At 39.2% G+C, this 23,012-nt stretch overlaps 1 protein-coding gene across 4 annotated transcripts in view; it reads right to left on the bottom strand.

Moving 5' to 3' along the window:
• The window catches only part of dennd6a (DENN/MADD domain containing 6A), a 128,764-nt gene that overhangs the window by 76,603 nt on the left and 29,149 nt on the right, over positions 1-23,012 (bottom strand). For all 4 annotated transcript variants that reach the window (XR_015759398.1, XM_087994345.1, XM_043708166.2 and 1 more), the window contains 2 exons: positions 9,221-9,333; positions 4,405-4,485 (listed from right to left, as the gene is read on the bottom strand). Coding sequence is in view for 3 of the 4 variants with exons in the window: in XM_087994345.1 (XP_087850471.1) it covers positions 4,405-4,485; positions 9,221-9,333 (194 nt within the window). In the remaining variant the exon portion in view is untranslated. The remainder of the gene's footprint in view (positions 1-4,404; positions 4,486-9,220; positions 9,334-23,012) is intronic.

The following is a 23,012-nucleotide window of genomic DNA, read 5'->3' on the forward strand; positions in this document are numbered from 1 at the left end:
CTACCACCATTCTCTCTCTCTCACTATCAGCCAATGTTGTTTCCAACTCGCTAGCTCTCCCTGGACCCCATGCGATCTCCCCTTACTAACGAGTCTGCCATGCAGAAACTTGTCAAAGGCCTTGCTAAAGTCCAAACAGACAATGTCTACCATTCTACCTTCATCTATCTTCTTGGCCACCTCTTCAAAAAACTCAAATCAAGCTTGAAAGACAATTTCCCATGCACTCAGCCATGCTGACTATCCCTAATCATTCCTGCCTTTCCAAATGCAATGGTTAACCATTACGTTTCCTTTCACCATTTTACCTAGTAATCTATAAATGAAAATGCATGAAAGAAATGAAGTTCCATGGATGCACTGTGCTCAAATTTAAAACATACAGTAATCCTCATGTACATTAATGATCAGGATGCTGCCTGATCTGTTGACTGTACTATTTTCTGTGTTTCTCTTTAGACGTCCAGCATCTGTGTTATTTCCATTTCTAGCAAATATAATTGTGACTTTCTAAAATTTACATTTTAAAATGTTGTAAATAAGAATTCACACTAGGATGCTCCTCATGTTATCATACTCTGAAATCACCACAAGAAATTATGAATGAAAAATTGTCCAGACGTTTTTTCCTGAGAACTCACAGAATAAAGATTAGATTAGATTAGTTTATCTACAGTGTTGAAACAGGCCCTTCGGCCCAACAAGTCCACACCGACCCTCTGAAGAGTAACCCACCCAGACCCATTTCCCTCTAACTAATGCACCTAATACTATGGGCAATTTAGAATGGCTAATTCACCTGACCTGTACATTTTTGGACTGTGGGAGGAAACTAGAGCACCAGAGGAAACCCACACAGACACGGGGAGAATGTGCAAACTCCACACAGCCAGTTGCCCGAGGTGGGAATTGAACCTGGATCCCTGGTGCTGTGAGGCAGCAGTGCTAACCACTGAGCCACCGTGCCGCCCCCAAAACAAAATTGAATGTGTGTCCCAACAGTATCACATTCTGGAACAGTTCAGTACATGCCTCAAAAGTGAAAACTCATGTGAAGCATAAGGTAAAAAGAAACCATCTTATGCTACAAAAACATTATTAGGAGGAATTTTATCAACAGTAGGCTTTAAATTCAAGCTGTTTCATTTATCTCCCACGAAATAAATTACCCTTGGATACAGATTTTATTTGTGACACAAGAATGAGAAATAAGGGGCGGTATTTCAACAGAAAATCAATTCCTAAAATACAGATAATTCTATTAAATGATCACAGTACGAAGTCTATTTTACCAGATACAAAAGATAGAAAGAAAATCAAAATTTGGTACTTTAACCAAGTATACAAATGGAGTATAAGAAAACATTTATTACCCAATGTAAACCCAAAACCTTTGGATTTAGAATTCCATGACCCACGAATTGAGTTACCTATGCTTTGTCCCTACAATACTGGAGAGCTTGGATTAAGCCTTTTGAGTATCCCTTCTCTTCACAGCACCATTGTCATCTATGACTGTAGCCATTTCACCTTTTGCATGTTCCCATGCAACAATTCCTGCTGTTCCCTACTTGACTCAGCTATATCAAGTAAAACCTGATTGTATGTCCTACTAACCTTGCTGGAATTAATAATACTCAAACACTGAGCACTAGAAATACATATTAATAGCACAGTCAAACTAATTAGATTTCTTACACTCTAGGTTCCCTCTCAAAGGATGATCTGAAACAAGTATAATTTATAACTGCTTTTTTCAGCCACAATCAACACTATACCAGGATTGGTGTTCAGTTTCTATGATTTATACATTTTTTGTGGGCAAAGCTTTCCTGAAATAAATAATCAATCTACTGATGAATTTAGAATTAAACTTTATTAAGATAGAAACATCCAGTTAGAGGAATAAAGAAATTTAACAATGCAATGATAAATTTAATGCTAATTGTTACTTACAAAATATAGACTTTTAAACTTGTATCTAGAAATGTACAGTAAATCAAACATTTTAGAACGGTTAAATATGCAGTAGTATTCAGGTAAATCAGCTATTAGATGGTGGCATACTTCTCTGCTTGTATCATTGAGAAAATTCTGAAAAAGCATATTTTTGTCCTCAAATATCAAATCTATTTTAACCAATACGCAAAATCAATCATTTTGTCTGATTTAATATCACCAATCTCTCTTAGATTTGCCATGGACAGGTGTAAGAAGTGAACCCTTTGAATTTCTGTCTTGTATATTACCAAGCATTCAGGAATTAAGTTTTTTAATTTGGGTGGGTTACTTTATTCTTTTTTAAAAATATTAATTCATGGGGTATTGGTATCGCCGGCTGGGATAGCATTATTGCTCATCTCGAATTGCTTTGGAGCAGGTGGTGAGCTCCTTCCTAAACTGTTAGATGGGATGGCAATCAAGCAAACTGCTTAGTTTTGGATACTCTCTGGTTTCTTGAGTTCATTAGAGCAGTAAATTATGAAGTATAGATACACGCAGTTGGGAATTCAAGGATTTGTCCAAATGACAGTGTGGGAATGCTGATATATTTCAAAGTCAAAATGGCATGTGGCTTGTAGTAGTATTTACAGATGGTTGCATTCTCACATATCTGTTGCCCTTGTCCTTCTCGGTGGTAAAGGCATGAATTTTGAGGGTGCTGTCTAAGGAGCCTTGGTGAGGTGCTGCAGTAATCTTGTAAATGGTGTCACTGAGCATTTGCAGTGGAGGGAGTTAATGTTAAATTTTTTAGATGCGGTGTCAGTCAAGCAAGCAACTTTGTCTTGGGTGCTGTCATGCTTCCTGAGTGTCAGTGTAGCTGCACTCATTGAAGCAAATGAAGAGTATTCCATTACATTCCCTTCTTGTGCCTTGAAAATAGTGGACAAGCTTTGAGGCAGTCAGGAGAGGAGTTACTTGTCATAGAATTCCAAGCCTCAGATCTGCTTGTGCAGACTCAGTATTTATTTGCTGGTTTTGTTCAGTGTCTGGTAACCCAGGATGTTGACAGTTGGGGATTCAGCAATGATAATGCCACTGAATGTTAAGAAGCGTCCGGATTGTTAGAGATGGCCATCAACTGGCACTTGTATGGTGTGAATTTTGCATCATACTCATCAGCCCAAACCTGGAGTTTGTTTGATAGTTGGAGATCAGATTTGAACAGTTAATTTGAACAACTGGAAAACAAATTGAACATTTTTTCATCTAATCTCAATGAGCTGGCAATATGCTAAACCAAAAATTCGAAATGTGACCTTACTAAGATTGGATGTAAAAATGAGGACTACTTGACCTACCAAAACTACAACAGGGTTCCCCTTGTCCTTGCCTTCCATCCCACAAATCTATTTATGCAACAGATAATTAAATGTGCCATTGAACTCCCTTGAGCATGATACCTCCAAAATACACATCTTTTACCCTTCCCTTCAACAACATTCCCTTCTGTAATATCCTGGTCCAATCCTCCATACAACTACTCAGATCCCCACCTCACCAGGGTGACCAATCTCTAGGCAAGAATCACAAAGGGACTTCTGGAATGGGGACAAACCTGTGCTGTCTGAAGAAAAGGTTGGTGAAGACTCCAAAGTGCATGTGGAAATATATATTACACACGTGCGCAATTTGAACATCGCAAATACAAGAGTGTGTTGTGGCCTCAATCAATCATGGAGATAGAGAAGGCACCCTAAATACAGGACCGTTCCTAAAATTCATGACAATTACTCATCCTGCATGATGCCTACCCATGAGAACACAGGATAGCTGGAAAAACTGAACACAGGATATAACATCCATCCTTTTTGGCCTCTCCCTATTCATTGTCCAAACATACCATGATGTGGAGGTGCCGGTGTTAGACTGGATTGAACAAGGTCAAAAATCACACATCAGGTTATAGTCCAACAGATATATTAAAAAATGCTAGCTTTCTGAGCACTGCTCCCAATGGACTATAACCTGACATTGTATGATTTTTGACCTTGACTATTAAGTGAAGCAACAGTTTGCTTGTGTTTCCTACTACTCACGATGGGTTCTGATACAAATTCACAAGACTAAATACAACCTATGTCATTCCATTCAGTTTGCAAAGTGTGACCTTGCGCTTAAAATAACCTGTCATTTTAATTTTATATTCAACTCCTGCTTTTCATCAGTATATTCTCAGCTTCTAATACAACTCTAGTGAAGTACAATTGAGGTTTAATGAACAGCACTTAATCTTTGGAGTAGACACCTTATAGCTTTCAGGAACCATTGAGAGAATTCAACAATTTCACGTTGAGAATTCAACATGTTGAGATTTTCCAGCATTTTCAGTTTACATTTACATACAATTCAGTTAATTTTTTATGAACTTAACAAGCAGCACAAATTGAAGGAAACATTTACCTTTTGAAAGTAACCTCTTTTTAAGGTTTTGTCACGAACTTGTCTGAAATAAACATAACCATAGTAATGGGCAGAATCTTTCTGTTAAAACAAAAAGAAAGAAAATCTGATTTAACAAGATAAATAAACTTTTGAAAAATGTTAATTTTTATTCTTAGACATAATCAATTTATTTCTCGTCTTCCTTTCCCCCTCCTTCATTAACATGCCACTCAGATCTTCAATCTGTAGGGTCAAACAAGTAGACTTTTTCTGATGCAGACCCAGGGCAATCTTCTTTGCTCTCCTTCCGGAGAGAGAAGCAATTTCCTTTAACAGAAATATCAAGAAAAATAGTGCAATCCAGAGAAACACAGCAGTGCTGCCAGATGGATCTCTCGACCTTTGACTTATGCCAATCAAATAATTTGTAGAAAATTGCATTTGTGATTAAACTCATACAAGGATGCAAGAACTAGGAGAAGTAGGCTACTCAAATTTCAAGTCCATTCAACCATTCATAAGGTTATGGATGATCTTCTATTTCAACACTACTGTTCATGTGCAGAAAACTATTACTCTCAGTCTTGAACATACTCAGCAACTGGGTCTGCACAGCCCACTAGGGAGGGAATTTCAAAGATTTGTCACACTGAGTGAAGAAATCCCTCCTCTTTCAGTCCTAAATACCCTACCACTAACTCTTAGATCGTGCTTCCTGGCTTGATACTCTATAGCCAAAGGAAACCTGCTTACTGCACCTATGGTCAAACCCTACAACTTATTATACAAAGCTCCAACGAACATAGACCCAGACTATTCATTCTTTTCTCATAGGACATTTCCTCCATCCCAGGAAATAGTCTGGTGAACCTTTGTTACACTCCTCATATGGCAAGTAAGTCTTTCCTTAGCCAAGGAGACCAAAGCCAGATGCAAGTCTTCAAGTATGATCTTACCAACACTCTAAATAATTGACAGTATTATTCCTAAGTCTAAATTCCTAAGACTTGGAATAAAGGCCAACCTACCATCTGCCTTTTGATTGCTTTATGCAATCTGTGTATATCTGTGTATATCTCTGAAAAAGATAAACCTGAAACACTCCCAAGAATTCACTAAGTATGAGCGTACAGCTTTACTAGTCAGTGACTTCCCAAGAGCAGATAAACCATTAAATGACTACTCGACAGTGGAAATTATGCACTCCCCCCCCCCACCCAAGTCTTTCACAAGTGATGTGATTTGGATTGGGTGGGTGGGGAGGCAGTCAAAACCGAGGTGTACTCCAATAAATTGCAGGAGGACATGAATAAACTTGCAGAATTAGCAACTAATTGACAAGTGAATCTGGATAACTGCAAGGCAATAGATTTTTGCAAGAGCTGAAAAATGTGTTGCTGGACTTTTGCAAGATAACCAGCCAGATGTAGGTCTCGGTGGGATACAGGAATTAAGGGTCCTTGAAGTACAAATACCCCAATCACTAAACATTATACTACAGGTTAGCAGGGCATAGAAACAAGCAACCCAAGCACTAGATTTTATCTGCAAAGCACAAAAATTGGAAAATAGTAAAACTTATTTTAAACATGCATTAAATCTGGGTTATATTGTAAAAAGGATATCGAGGCATGGAAAAGATGCACAAGAGATTTACAAATATGTCAAGGGCATATATACCATGAAAGCATTCACAGGCCAAGTCTCTTTTCTTTCAAGACAAGGCTAAGAGATGATCTAATAGAGGTCTGTAACATTATTAGATTTGATCAGAGTGGATGCAAAGAGATCTGACAAAATCTTAAGGGGGCCTGAGTGATATGGCCAAGGCGGGATGTGGGACAAAATTGGGCAACAAGTGTAGTGTGGGCCACCTCAAAGTCAGGAACAACTTATGCACAATCTTTTAAGATTTTCACAAGCAGCATGGTGAGATGCAAGATGCCAAGTGATGTGGATGGATGCTCATTAAAAGATCTGTTAATAGCATAACTCACCTCATTAAAATTCAACCTCCCTTCTTAACAATATCACTAAACAAACTAGATGTTGGGAAAACTAGACAAGGAAACCACAATGATCACCTGGTGGGTTCAGTTCTGTTGACCCCCTCTGTTGGGAACCGGACACCAACAGCTTAAGACGACATGTTCTATGGGCACAGTGGAATGACCTATCCACAGACATTAGCATTAGACATTTACCAGTCTCCAAGAACACTTATGACACATCTCTGATCCACTTATAGGACTCTTCTGAACTTCAGATTGCAGCAGCAGAGATTACTGTATTGTTGCTGCAAGGATAGTGCAACCAGCTCATGGACTGGACCAGGCTACATCTCTGGGCTCACTACCATAAGCACTCATGCATCTTAAGCCTACAGAATGATGCTCACAGAATTCCTGCCTTGCATTGCCTTGTCTTATCTTATCATTTTGCACTTTGTCCTCTAGCCTGAAATACCAGTTTCATATTATTGTTATCTGGTTGTTGCACTTAGTGTAGAGGCAAATCCTGCAGTAAATCAGGAAACTTGCGATAGTTGTCAACAGGTCTCAATCAAGTCAAGGAGGCAGTCTTTGCACAGGTCAGTCACTCCAGTAACAGCGTAAGCCCTGTTCAGGTAGGTCAGAGTCAGGAGCCTCGTAAGGGGCGAGGAGCTGAATCATGAGCAGCATACCATCCTTCTCGCCTCCTTATTTTGGGCTGGTTTCCTCATGGAATAAAAGAGAGGCAGGTATTTCGGGAGATGAAAGTCAATGGCACAATGATTATTTTTGGTGCGGGGTGGCGTCTCCCAAGCAACTGAGTCAGTACTGCACACAGCATTCAGGGTTACTGATGATGGGGGTTGTGAGGGTCGGTTAGGATGAAGGAGGGAGATGCTGCGTGCAATGTTGAGATTAGTGGAGCATGAGCTTTGGTGGGAAGTGGGTTCAGTAGAGGAGATAGTGTGAGTGAGAGATATCAGAAAAAAGATAGTGGCACTGAGCCTGGCAGAGAAGAGAAGGGTGGGGGAAGGGGAGAGAAGTTCAGTTTGTGCACCAATACATTCAGCAGGACTGGACAACCTTGTCTGCAAAGTGAAGTGCTGATTCCCCATTGTCTGCCATATCGAGGGCAAATATCAACCATGCAGGACTGCTCCAGATTGACAATGCACAATGGCCTTTTAGAAAATGCTGTGGGCATAAAGGATGCTAATGAATTCTGGTATTTCTGCTACACGTCAAGTTATTCTGGAAACAGCACATGGGTAAGCTGGAGCAGAAATCGGATGAGAGAAATGCCATAGGAATGGGGTAGGTAATGAATCAAGCAAATTTGGCAAGATAGAGCGAGAAAGCTTAGGCTGACTGGCAGGAAACTCAAAATCTCAACACAACGCTGCCTCACTACAAAAAGGTAAGATTCTCCACAAAACATTATTTTGTGGAGAAGAACATAACTGGAGGCCATCAATATAAGATAGTCACCGAGAAATCCAACAGGAAATTCAAAATAAACCTCTTTACTCAAAAACTGGGGAATATATGGAACTTGCTACCACTAGATGTGGTTGCAGCAAATGCATTTAATGGGAAGCTACACAACCATTTAAAAGAAATGTGATTACAGAGTTCCAATGTTGGATTTGATGAGGAAAAATGTGAGGAGGTTCAAACAGAACATAAACATTGACATGAATGGTTTCAGTAGAATGACTTGCTTCTGTGTTATATATCTTATGGAATCCTATTAAGAACAATTTGTTTAAACACAGAAAGAAATTTGATTCTAAGTGACATCATCTATAAAACAAAGCTCATGAGATTCAAATCAGTGAAGTCACATTATATGGAAACATAGTTTATACAGAATGTATAACTTGGTACTTTCCAGACTTCTTCCCACTGTGACTCCACAGCCATTGCTGTTAGAGCTTGTGCATCAAAACATTTCAGACTAAAATATCACTTCGGGTTCTGACTCTGGCTTCGAGAGGTTCTTATATGAAAGCTATGTAAAGACTTTCAGAGAAGAAAAATGGATGTGAAGGATCAGCTGAAGAATTAACAAAGATAATCAAAATCACATTGAAAAGGATGGTTTACCAGTTAGGAAGTGCAATAGTACAGCAGGAAGGTTTAATGAAGAAGCCCCAGAAAGGATACCTGTGTCTTTCTTACTAATGATGGAATGTAAGGAGAAGGGCATTACAAAGAATGCTACAATCAGAGAAGGAAAGACATTTGTCTGAATGCAAGGCTATCAAAGGATTTGTGTATGAGCATAGCAAAGTTAAATTCATTGGGTTCTGTGGAAAGCATAAAGAGCAATAAAGCCGTATCAATCAGTGTAGAACCTACATCTAATCCTTTGTGTTCTGTTTTGCGAAATATAGTTCAGAAAGCTGCTAAACTGGGCATTGGAGAAGTCTTGTCTACTGATTACAAAAATAGAAATACAGACTGTTAGCAGTTTTGACTCCAGAGGAAGAACAGAACCTATAAAGTTTGGTACTTTCCAATTCACCCATCCATTTTGGGAAACATCCAATTTATATTTTCTGCCTTTCCAAAAGAAAACTTAGGAATTCCTTGAAATGGACTTGTGCAAGTCAATAAGCAATATACTATCAGGCACACCAGTAGGTCAAATGTCATTAGGACTATTCTATTACTTTGGCTCAGATTTTGCTGGGTTTTAACTTCAGTCAAATTTGCAAGAAAGCATGCATGTTTATCTATTATTGATAATGTTGTACTAGTTATAACTTACTTATTTTTAAAATAATGAGTAAACTAAAGTTTTACAGTTGTGCAGTATGGTGATTAGAAACATTTCTAACCTTCAAATAAACAGGAGCATCTCTGTCATATTGGTCCAACAGGCAATCAAGTGAGTTCCTTCTATTGGATGACTGCCGAATTCTGAAACAAAATTGTGTGTCTCCGAGGCAACCTATTAAACAAATGAAAACAAAATTCTGATATGTTGGCTTGTTTACAATTTCTACATGAATTTTTAAAATCCTTTTTATAGTCATATTTGTACTGACACTTTACAAGTTAACCAGTTACCCCTCCACTGTCCCTAAATTCTATCCAAGCAATGATAATATTCCGGTGTTCTGCTGGGTATACACACCCACATTTTCATACAAAGTATTGGAGTTGATTAAATGAATTGAATATTTTCTAATCAACACTGACATACTCAAAACAAACTTCTACTTCTGTTGTTGATTAAGCATAACAACTTTATGAAAGAAAATCATCTCCAATTTGTTTCTTCGTCATGGCTGATGAGCAGGTTCTATTATTTCAAATATAATCAAGAGTTGCTTGACAGCAGCACTGCTAATTGAGCTAGTTGGGTACAGAGGGCATTGCTACTAGACTGAGCTTATGACAAGCGGTAAGAGAACTATCAGGAGGAAAAGATATGCTGGACTTTATCCTCAACAATCCGCCTACTGGAGAGACATCTGTCTATGACAATATCAATAAGACTGACAACTTCACAGTCCTGTGGAGACCAAGTCCAAACTTCACATTGATAATACTTAACAGTGTGTCATGTGGCACTGTCACCATGCTAAATGGAACAGATCTAGGAACTCAAGACTCAGAATCCAAGAGATGGTATGGGTCAACAAAATCAGAAGAACTGTACTCCAGCACAATTTGCAAACTCATGACCCAGCATATTACCCACACTATCATTACCATCAAGCCAGGAGATCAACCTTGAGCATGCATGAAGGCATACCAGACCAACACTAGGCATACCCAAAATGAGGGTCAACCTGGTGAAGCCACCAAACAGTGCTACTTGTATTCGAAACAGCACAAGCAGCAACTGATAGATACAGCTGAATGATCCCACAACCGATGGATCAGACAGAAGCTCTGCAGTCCTGCACATCCAGTTGTCAATGGTGGCAATTAAACAACTTACTGGAAGAGAAAGCACCACAAATATCTCCATCCTTAATGATGGGGAACCCAGCATATCAGTACAAAAGATAAGGCTGTAACATTCTCAATAATCAGTTAGAAGTGCCAAGATCAATCCAGGAGGTCACCAGCAGTCAACAGTTTGAGGTGTTCGATAATCTAAAGGCTATGGCCCACAATGTTCCAGCAATAGTATTTAAGATTTATGCTCCAGAACTTGTCACACCACTAGCCAAGCTAGGGGTTAAAACACTAGCATTAGCTTGACTATTTGGAAAGTTCTCCAGTGCCCTGTACAATACGCAGGGCAAGTCCAACCCGGCAAATTACACCCCATCAGTCTAATTTCAGTCAATAACAGTGCTACTAAGCAAAACCTGCTCAACGTAACCTGCCCTCTGACACCCAGCTTGAGTTCTGCCAGGGCCACTCAGCTCCTGACCTAAATTCAACCTTGGTTCAAACATGGATAAAAGAGCTGAATTCTCGAGGTGGGGAGAGGGCGACAGTCCTTGACATTAAGGTTGCATTTCACCAAATTATATCAAGGAGCCCTAGAAACACTGGAGTTGATGGGAATCTGAGAAAAACTCTCAGCTGGTTTGACAGGTTTAAGGTGAGAGGGGAAAGATTTAAAAGGGACTCAAGGGGCAACTATTTCACACATAGGGCGGTCTGTATACAGAACAAACTGCCAGAGGAAATAGTAGAGGCAGGTACAATTACAATGTTTAAAAGACATTTGGACAGGTACATGGATAGCTAAGATTTAGAGGGATATGGGCCAGACACAAGTAAATGGGATTAGTTCAGTTTAGGAAACCTGGTCAGCATGGATGAGTTAGCCTGGCCTGTTTCCATGCTGTATGACTCAATAACCATATCAGACATATAAAAAAAATGGCTTGAACTTAATCATCATAGTTCCAGGACATCTGTGCAGGAGATCTTGTGGACAGTATCTGAAGCTCAACCATCTTCAGATGCTTCAATGAACTTCTTCTCCATCAGGAGGTCAGAAGTGGCAATGTTCAGCACAATTTGCAACTCTTCAGATGCTGAAACATTCCATGTCCAAATGCACCAAGGCCTTGGGAGTATCCAGATTTGGGCTGAAAAGTGGCAAGTAATATTCACATCACACAAATGCCAGGCAATGATCATCCCCAACAAGAGCCAATCTAACCATTGCCCTTTGACATTCAACCATCACTAAATCCCCCACTACCAAGATTCTGGGGAGTTAGCATTGACCAAAAACTGAATTAAACTGTACTGGCCATATAAACACAGAGGCTACAAGAGTAGGTCAGAAACTTGGAATACTTTGTGCAGAGAATAACTCACCTCCTGACTCCCCAATGCCAAATAATGTTAAGTTTACATAGAATCAAAGAACCCCTACAGTTTGGAAGCAGGTAATTCGGCCCATCGAGTCCACACTGACTATCTGAAGGGCATCCCATCCAGACCGACCCCCCTACCCCCAACCCAGTAACCCTGCATTTCCCATGGCTAATCCACCTAGCCTGCACATCCCTGAACATTATAGGCAATTTAACATGGTCAATTCAACTAAATTGCACATCTTTGGACTGAAGGAGAATGCTGGAGCACCAGAGGAAACCCACGCAGACATGGGGAGAATGTACAAACTCCACACAGTCCCCAAAGGGTGGAATTGAACACCTGGTGCCGTGAGGTAACAGTTTTATGTGCTGTCTTGTTTTGTTCATTCACAGATGAGGGTGTCACTGGCTGGGCCAGCATTTATTGCCCATTCCTAATAGCCCAGAGGGCAGTTAAGAGTAAACCACACTGCTGTGGGCCAGACTAGGTAAGGATGGCAGTTTCCCTCACTAAAGTGACATTAGTGGACCAAATGGGTTTTACTGACAATCCATAATGTAGTTGCAGTCATTATTAAACTCTAACTTGCAGATTTTTAAAATTTTGAATTCAAGTGTCATCGATGGTAGGATTTGAACCCAGTTAAATGCAATATGGTGGGGGACATGCATTCCTTGGTGCCTGCTTCACTTGTAAAAGTAGATATCAAAAGTTATTGTATAATTATATATCAATCAATTTACAAATTATTTGTGTTCAAATTTGATGATGCTTCATTAATTTGACTGGGACTGTTGAGTATGAACAACCAGTAATAAAAATAGTTTTTAAGTACACCACTGCACTCACCATTTTTGCCTTTTGGAAAGTCTTCAAAAGAAAGAGTTCTCCTCCACATTAAACTATATGGGTTCATTTATAGTTGTTCGGAATGTTGATCAATGTTAGTTCAAGTAGCATAAAGTTCAATTTGATATTAGTATAATAAATTACATTTTAAGTTAATGCAAAAATCATACAAATTTATTATTTCAACATTTTAAACTCAAATTGCCACAAGTTGAAGTAATGTATTATTTATTTGCAGAAAAACAACCAAATTCTTAAGCTGTGAATCACAAACATGCTCAGGCAAAAGAATTACGAAACCATTTTATTGAAAACATAATTTGGGCTTGTATCTTTTCAGTATCTTATTTTTTTTCAATTCATGCAGTAAAAATCTATTTTTCTGCAATTATTTTTAAACACCTTTTCTGTGAATGTGAATATAATGTGCTCAAGCAACACTAACCAAGCAGATTATAGAATTAGACACCAATTTGTCTTGAACCGATGACAAATCTCAGCAGACAACAGTAAAATGGCTCTTATTTGATACATTAGAAAGGACGTCTAGACTAATGAGGTGCTAGTGTAAATTCTAACATGATAGCTGAAAAATTAAAATTCAAATAATTTTTAAAAATCCAATTTAAAATAAAATTTAGTGAAAGAAGTCTGCCATGTTTGTTCAATTTGACATATGCATAAAGTCATACCTACACAGAATTGTGGTTGACTCTCAGCTGTCTTTTGAAATGCTATGCACTACACATTATATTCAAGGCTACAACGCACCATCACTCTCTCAAGGTCAATTAGGAATGGGCAATAAATACTGCCTCACCAGGATACCCAGAGACAGTGAATGAATGAACAAAAAAGGCCAGCAACCGTAATCAAACTTTCTCTAGTTGTTCACAGCACTGAGTTTAGCTATGAAGGAACTCTAAATATATGGTGGAGGCAAACTCCATCTTTGGGATCCGATTACTGTTACATGAAAGAGGGTAAAAGACTCTAGAAGGTACAAAATGCAATAATTTACTGTGATGAAGCAAAGAGCACAAGATGAGCAGTTTAAACAGAACAGACACTGAAACGTGACAAAAAATACTGAAAAAAAACTGAAAATGCTTGAAATCAAACAAAAACAGAAATTGCAGAAAAAACTATGCATGTCTGGCAGCATTTTGAAACGTTTTGGGTCTGGTGACCCTTCTTCAGACTTGCACTTGAAAGGTATACAAGTGAGTTCAAAGGGAATATGATTACTGGGAGCACATGAGAGCACATAAAATTGGGTTATCCTGAATAGGATCCCTCTCCATAATAAACAGGAACCTCAACCATGTCCTATCCCATTCCCTGCATTTCTGCCCTACTTCTCAGAACTACAACAGGGATTCCCTCAATGGTCACGAAATAAATTTATTTGGTCACTTTGTGCTACCTCAGATTACTTGGGAATGGTAAGGCATCTCAAAGGTCTGAGCAACAGGTGAAACTAGTTGTTTCACAGTGATACTATGCAAAAGCAACACCAACACAAAACGGATGCTGCCACCAAGTCAAGAAGAAGTTCTGCCCATCACTAATAAATAGTGTGGTTAATACATTTCTGTGCTTGTGTAATACTAGGAATAAAGGCAATATATCCAAAACCTGGCAGATCCCATCAAATAACCTTTCCTTTGGCTATTCATAACAACCAATGTAAAGACCATATCCAACCAATCCATACTTGCAAAACTTGAAACGGTGTCCAAACATTAACGTGATTTGACCATTTGACAGAATTGACTAAATAATCCGGAATGAGCTAAATTCTGTTAGCAACCAAATTGTCAAACCAGTTTGCAGTGTGGCACATTTACATGTATTAGAAGCTATATATGTTTTTATGTAGGACCCTGTTCTTTGCAGGCACGAAGAATATGTTCATGCATTCTGCTCTTTCAACTCAGCAAAATAGGTGACAGCCACTCTCTAGTCATTTCTCAAGCAATGCCATGATCAAAGTTAATCTGGCTGCTTTGATACTTAAGCAAAGCTCCCAGTTAACTGTTGGTAATCATTTAACTGGTGCATTCTGCACAGCAACTCATCAACCTAATAAAACATAAATGTTGTTTCTCTTTTCTTTCGCAACTCTTAAAAATTGTCCCAACAAGTGCAAGATGAAAAGCTCCAACAAAATTTTTTTTCAACAATATTTATGTTCTGTATACTACTAAATAACTATTTAACTACATATATTGTTGTGCATTGTCTGCCCTTGTCAATGTGTGGATCAATTATATTTCTTTGTACAGCAAAGGAGTAACTTGTGAATGGTTTCTGAAGCTCACAGACAAGACTGCTTCAGCTTCAAACTTATCAGTCTCCACATTCAAAAGAACATCTTTTGTTATTCCTGTCACTTCTAATTGATCTTGCCACAAAATACATAATTCTCTCTTCTTTCATAATTTCAAAGGGTTTATTCTCATTGAAAGACCCCAATCCATTCATCCATGACCCGGAACACTCCTCTCCTTTCCCATTGCACTTCCCCATGCAAGTGCAGAGGATTCATCACCTACCCTTTTACCTTCTCACTTGCCATCACCCAGGTTCCCTCACACTCCTTCTAGATGAAACAATGATTTACATGCATTTCTTTCAATCACTCCTACTATATTTAGGACTCGTGGTGCAGTTTCCTCAAAACTGAAATGAGCCAAACACAAGTTGAGGATTTATTTTGCTAAGGATGCTGTTTGAGAGCATGACCTGATCTTTCAGTCACTTGCTGTTTTAATTCTCTGTCCTATATTCACTCAAACCTGTGTCTTTGTCCTTGTGCACTATTCCAATAGAAGCTTGTAGAATTGCAAGTCAAGTTTCAACTATAAATTTTGCTGTCTTCTAGACTCAACATCGAAATCAACAATTTCAAATCATAACCACTGCTCCCACTTTTCCACAAACATTAGGTGCCAGTAATGATTTGTTGTTGCCATTTACAGTATCTCTTGAACCATCTTTTATTCTTGGGCAAGTAAAAATAAAACAAGCCCCTTTCATCTTTTACTTTATCTTTTCTGTAATTTAATGACTACTGCCCCTCTATCTGATTGCATGGCCACACTTTTGTTCTCTCCTTCCCATCTTACTTTCCCCGGCTCTGTGCATGACTAATAGTGGTTACATCTGTAACATTAACTAGTAATGAGAAAAGATAAACCACCTGAAATGTTAATAATTTCTCTCTGTGAAGATGCAGCTGCTTCTGCCAAGCAGGTCTACATTTTTACTTTTTCCGCTTCCTTTTATTCTTCCCTCCTTTGCCACTTCCTTCATCCCTCAACTGGTCAAACTCTTGTAATGTACCACATTATTTTGGCACATAAATCATGCTCCTGCACTTCATTTCCTATGTATATAGTAGCCTTGGGTGTTTGTGCTTGACCTGCACTTAACCTGGAATTATTAGGACAGCCAAGAACTAAGAAGTATCATTTTTACCAATTATCACGAAGAAAATGTTTTGAGAGATACAGAACAACATTAAATGATTTCTGAACTGGAGTCCACATTCAAAGCATTAACGCCTGCTGGTTTAACCTCAATTATAATAATGAAATGTTGTTACAAATTTCTCATTAGCACTCAAATCTTAAAGTACACCTATTCTTTTCAGTTCTGCATTTATTTATTCGGTGAAAGAAAGGCACAGTCGTGTAAAGCTTACAGTTTTATTGCCTAAATGCAGATAGTCTGCAAAGGAATGAGCCAATGCTACAATAATTCACGTAAACTAAGTAGAAAGCTTCAAATTACCCATAGCTGTGATCTGGGTAGATGGAGCATTTCTGGAAAAAATAAACTGCCCTTGCTCCTGATCCAAATAAGAAAACGCTATTTACATTGTGCCAAGCATGTTGTCACTTCCACTTGTAAAGTTAAAAACAAACTGTGGCCCAAAACAATGAGATCAAAATATTTGTCAAACCCTCCAAAGTTCAACTCAACAAAAAAAAAAGTTGTGTCTTCTAACACCAATTCCACCAAACAAGTAACATTCCAATTTTATACGAGAAAACCAGAAATCTAGCTTAGATATGTTAGAGTCGTTATTGTATTTAAATTAAATTTCCATTTATCCCATTTTACCAGTTGTCCTATTAAACTGAATTGTCCAACATTCTCACCAAATCTACATCATATTCGATTGGCCAACATTTTCCCTTTATATTTTCTCAAATAATCTTCTTTTGTGCAAGGTCGATTATTTTGTGTGTCCAAAGTTTCAACTTTGGTATTTTCTTTGCGATCATGGTGACACGGTTTGAATGTGTTGAGTTGTCTTTCACAGTCACCAATGCCATGCAGTTTTATCTCTCAGACTCCATCATCAGGTCATTCTTACATTACTAAATTGCTTGTTCAACGTTAAAACATGGCCAAGACCAGATTTCTCCCACCTTAGTAAAAGGTAAAATTAAAGTCATGTCTATAGTTAATCAGTTTCTAATTATTGCTAATCTTAATCTCAAACTACCAGCTGCCATCTCAGTTTAAACGTGCAAGTTTACAACTTTAGCCAAACTGTTTAACTGTAAACCAAATTTTCCTTTCGACATCCAGATTCTTTTCTCATCGCCAAAAGTGAATTTCCATACTACAATTGCCGATTCTGTTTTTACACTGTTGGTACGAGATCTTCACTCAAAGCTCTGTCTGCAACCCTGCACATTTCAGAAGCTGGAAAGCCATGCAATGCATCAAGTGAAAGGGAATTTCTGCTTCTAATGCAAAAAGTAATTTAAAATTGTACCAAAAATGTCTTTCAAAAATAATAACAAACAACTATTGCAGTAGCGTATTTACAGATGTATTAAGGTATATTTAGTTGCTTAATCAGCAGTCAACTCATTGGGCTGTCAGTTTAAATTACAGCAATAAAAATGAAAAATCTGCCTACTGCCATTAAAAAGAAAATTTGCCTGTCCTCATTGTGAAACTTTGCCAAGTTCTACATGGGCTGCTAAATGGAATATTTTTTCCCAAGAAAATATAAACATGCACAATCAGATCCATCCATTAACAGAATAATGGACTGATTTGGTCTACCCAACAAAACAAATGGAACCAGTGAGAGTTAGGGGACCTAAAAAGAGGAAGAAAAAAAGAAATTTGTTTACAGAAGATACTAGTAAAATTAAAATATTAAACAAATTAAACCAGTGTTCAATCTACTATGACATCACGGTTTGTGTTTACTAGTTATTTAATGAAGGCTTTTGAAAAAAAACATAATATATTCTACCTCTTGAGCAATGCTTGTAGAAACGCAGAGGATTAGGCTATTTCAAAAATGACAACCAAGAAAACAATTCCTTCAGTTCTCAACAGATCCAGACACAATTTCCTTTCACCCAACAACAGTATTTCCATGCCCAAGTGTAGTCTATTGTATGAGAGATGGATTTCTGTCCCATTTTGAGCTTCTGAATGCAAAGAGTGCCTGGTAGATTGGAGATTCATTATGTGGGGAAGTTATCCTGGAGGTCCAGTTGAGAAGATATTGCCAGAACTTTTGGGCATCTTATGTTATTATTTCAGTTACAGTATAAAGTATATGATATGGAATATACTTTATACAGTTTAAAGGTGTCCAAATTTGAGGAAATTTGAGATTTTAATTCCAATGAACCAGTGATTTTTTTTTCTTGTTGATGATTCTGAAATTTGATTTGTCTCTGCTACGTGAATTGGGAACTACAATTGGATTAAAATTCTGAATTGTGTTTATCACTTGAAGGGGAAAATAAATTTCTGATGAATAACCACAATTCCAAAGCAGATTACATGCAGCTGTGCCTGCAACCTATAAATTCCATTTGCATCTTCATGTACCTTTAACAAAATAAACTTAAATAATTCAAGTTTTTTTCTTATCTATATGGTTAATTTTGGAATGAAAATGCATTTTTATTAAATTTCTGATTTCACTTTTATTTTATTAGTATTCTTCTAATCTTACTGGCTTTTTCACGGCTTTTAAATTCTTCAGCAAAGACCCACATCGTCAGCATCACCAAGGAAACACTTTCAAATAAAGAACTTTCCATTTATAAAATAAAACTATATAGTGTTTAAGCCCATCAAAACAAAGCAATTTAGCTTTTGCATATACACAACCACTTGTAAAATACTTTTGAAGCATTTACTGTCTCAAATCTTTTCAGATCAAAACATTAGTTTCCCGGAGGTTCAGTGCATTTACTGTTACAAATATGAAGCTTACAAGCTTTTTGAACTTTGGGGCTCTGTCTGTAATTGAAGGTGAAAAGAATGTGACTATGCAACTCATTCTGAAATCCGCCTAACTACAGGCTTGGATAATGTAGTTAGAGTCATAGAGATGAACAGCACGGAAACTCATCCATACCGACGAGATATCCTGAATTAATCTAGTCCCATTTGCCAGCACTTGGCCATATTCCTCTAAACCCTTCCTATTCATCAACCCATCCAAACGCCTTTTAAATGTTGCAATGGTACCAGCCTCCGCCACTTCCTCTGGCAGCTCATTTCATACACGCATCACCCTTTGCATTAAAAAGTTGCTCCATAGGTCCCTTTTATATCTTTCCCTTCTCACCCTAAACCTACACCCTCTTTCTGGACTCCCCCAACCCACGAAAAAGAGCTTGGCTATTTACCCTATCCATGCTCATGATTTTATAAACCTCTATAAAGGTCACCCCTCAGCCTCCGATGGTCCAGGGAAAACAGCCCCAGTCTGTTCAGTGTCTCCCTGTGGCTCAAACCTTCCAGCTCTAGCAACATGCTTGTAAATCCTTTCTGAATCCTATCAAGTTTTACAACATTCTTCTTACAAGAGGGAAATCAGAACTGCACACAATATTCCAAAAGCAGCCTAACCAATGTCCTGTACAGCCGAAACATGACCTCCCAACTCCTATACTGTTAAATATTAAATGGAAGGCCAGGTGTTTTTGCTGGAAAGTTAAAGTGTATGTGGTCACACTAGGAGACTGAAATAACTGCACAGAGATCAGTATTCTGTCACCCTTTATTTAGCTGTGCACAGTACACTGGTCTTGGCCAGCCAGGTCAGAAGCATTCCCTTGGGCTGAGAAGATTCTAAATCCCATTTATACTTTTTAACCTGTTTTTCCTAATCAATTGGTTCAGAGCTGCTATGACACACCTTTAGAGCAGGTGGAAATTAAACCCAGGTCTCTCAGTCAGGGGTAGAGACACTGACACTGCACCACAAAAGTGCCCTTAAAAAGTCATAATCCAGCAGCAACTGTCCACACAGTACACCGGACTGTGGAGATTCTAAACCTCCTGCTTATGTTGGTCAACCAGAGCTCTGATTAGCACAGGTTAACAACCCCAATCAAGGATCTCATAGTCAACAAGATCCACCTGGTTCCAATCACTACATCCCTCCCCTTCCGATTCCAGGGATGTAGGCCTGGTCTTTTGCTTATAGCTTTGCCTGTGACATTTTCACCCCAAATACGGTTCCTCTGATTCGGAATCTGATATGGGTGGCTTGTAACAGACCGTAACACATCTCTTGCATCTGAAGCGTCTCAGGAAAGTTTCCTCTTCTTCATTCAACAGTAACATTATCAAGGCTGCATTCATCTCAGCCTCCGAGGTTTCCTCAACACTAGATAGAAAGGGAGAAACTACAGGTTCTTACAGGCCTTCTAGCTGTTGGGAGTTCTGCTCCTGTCCAGTTTGTGAGGTAACAGCTTTCAGGTGATCCACGTTTGTTCAGGACCACCTCACTTTCTGAACTTAGTAAGCCAGGACACCTGACCTCACATCACACCCATACAGGGCCATTTCCATGGTTCTGGCACAAAACTTTGTCCCTAAATTAAATTGTGTCTCTCTCTTAAAGGAGACATGTGGCCAGCTTTAGCGTTCCTACTGCTGTTCCACGGTATCTCCCCAGGTATCAAACAGGAACCAGGACAGTTTGGTACCAAGTGACACTGTAGGCTGTTTCTTTAAGCCTGCTTTCAACGTTTGGACCACTCTTTTCACTAGATCATTGGACAACAGATGGTATGGAGTTGTCCTTATGCACTGAATGCCATTCGACTTACGGAAATACTGAAATTCCTCGCTGGTAAATGTTGTCCCATTGTCCATGAGCCAATCCTCTGGGAGTCTGTATCGCAGACAATGCTAGCAGCTTCTCAATTATCATCCATGAGTTTGCTGAACAACCTTTATGCACATTCAAGCACTTTGAATGGGCATTGACAATGACCAGAAAGTATCAGCATAGTTGACATGTAACTGAGTCCAGGGTTTACTTGACCATTCCCACAGATGTGGGGGCACTGCCGGTGGCAATTTTTATCCTTATGGGCATTCTTGGCACTGCCCCACAAATGCAGCTATGTCAACATCCAACCCTGGCTACCAGACATAGCTATTCATCTTGGAAACCCCTGGATGAGCTTGGTGGAGTTCTGCCAGTATCTGGTGGTGACCTTTACTTGGCACAATCACCCTTGCTCCTCATAGTAATATGCTGTCTTGCACAGTGATCTGGCCTTTCTGAGTCCAGAAAAGTTTAAATTCTGGTTGCGACAGCTTTCTGTTTTCCCCATTACCACCAACAGTTTTAGTTTTGCTAGGACAGAATCTTTGTGTGTGCACAGTTAGATATTGTCAGCAGTGACTGGAAGGGTATCCAGGAAGTTTAAAATCTAAACAGGCTCTTCCAGGAGAGGCACCACCGGTGGAGTATCTACCAGCAGAGGCAGTCAAGGTATCCATATTAGCCACTTGCCTTCCTGGACAGTGTTCTATCTTGTATTTTTACATGCTGAGAATAAGGGCCCAATGCTAAATTTACTGGAACTTACGGTCGGAACCATCTGGTCTTCTTTCAGTAACCCTCGCAAGACTTTGTGATCTGTTACAATGACAACTTTCCATCCATAAAGGTACTGGTGGAACTTCCTCACATCAAAGATGACCACCAAACCTTCCTTCTCTATCTGGACATATTTGTGTTCGGCATCAGCTAAAGTCCAGGAAGCATATGCTATTCAGTGTACGTCCCCATTGGGCCACCAGTGAGCTAATACTGCTTCGATACCATAAGAGGAGGCATTGCATGTCAGCACTACCTCTTGCTTGGGATCATGGTGGGCCAACACCTTAGATGACAGTAGCTGCTTTTTCACTTCCAAGATTCGATCATTTCCAAGACTGACCCTTTTTCATTAGCAGGTGGAAGGGTGCCAACATAGAGGCCTGGTTATGTATGAACTTTCTGTAATAATTCACTAAGTCAAGGAAAGACCTGAACTCCGGTACAGATGTGGGAGCTGGGACTCCTTTGATCATAACGTCATAGAGATGTACAGCACGGAAACAGACCCTTCGGTCCAATTCGTCCATGCCAACCAGATATCCCAACTCAATCTAGTCCCACTGGCCAGCACTTGTCCCATATCCCTCGAAACCCATCCTATTCATATACCCATCCAGATGCCTTTTAAATGTTGTAAGTATACCAGCCTTCCTCATTTTCTCTTCCAACCGGTGTAACCAGGTTTTGTCGACTCTGTAACCCAATTAGGTCACATGGGGTGCCTGGAACACACATTCATCCCTTTTAAACCATATGCCCGCCTGACATTTAAGCTCCATGTCCAAATTCTGTTTATTGGTCTTTCCAGTTATTAGGATATTATCTCGATCAATGGCAACCTGAAGTAGCCCTTATAAAATGTTCTCCATGGTCCACTGGAAAAGGAGAGCAGGTTAATGATAACCCAAACTGCAGTTTTGTCTATTGGCATAAACCCTTATGGGCGTTAATTGTGGCGTTCTTCTGGGACTCCTCATTCAGTTACAACTTCAGGTCAGCGTGCCTCATGTTCAACTTCATAGAAGGACAGCCCCTCCACCAACTTTGCATACAAGTCCTCCATGTGAGAGATTAAGTATTTATCCAGCTGCAAGAAACGGTTTACCATTTGCTTAAAATTCCCACAAAGGAGAAGTGAGTCATCGGGCTTCACAATTGGTACATAAACAGAAGCTGCTGGAAAGGCTCAGCAGGTCTGGCAGTATCTGCGAAGAGAAATCAGAATTAATGTTTCGGGTCCGGTGACCCTTCCTCAGAATTGATAATAGCTAGGAAAATGTTGATTTCTATGCAGATAGGGTTAGGGGGTAAGGAGTAAACAATAGGAGGAGAAAGAACCCAAAGACAGAGAAGAACAATTGAACAGAAAGGAGTGCATAAAGGTCCGGCTAGGAAAGTGAATGTCTGTTAATGGAGACTGTTAGTGGCTAAAAATAAGAGGGTGTAATGGCAGACGGTAATAATAAGGCTTGGTGTGTGGGGTTGGGGACGAGGACACGGGAGAATTCAAGCTCTAAAATTATTGAACTCGATAGCGAGTCCAGAGGGCTGCAGGGTCCCCAAGTGGAAAATGAGGAGTT

The sequence above is a fragment of the Chiloscyllium plagiosum genome, unplaced genomic scaffold, assembly GCF_037043375.1.
Source record: "Chiloscyllium plagiosum isolate Xiang-an unplaced genomic scaffold, Cpla_swu_hap1 HiC_scaffold_14, whole genome shotgun sequence".
NCBI lineage: Eukaryota > Metazoa > Chordata > Chondrichthyes > Orectolobiformes > Hemiscylliidae > Chiloscyllium > Chiloscyllium plagiosum.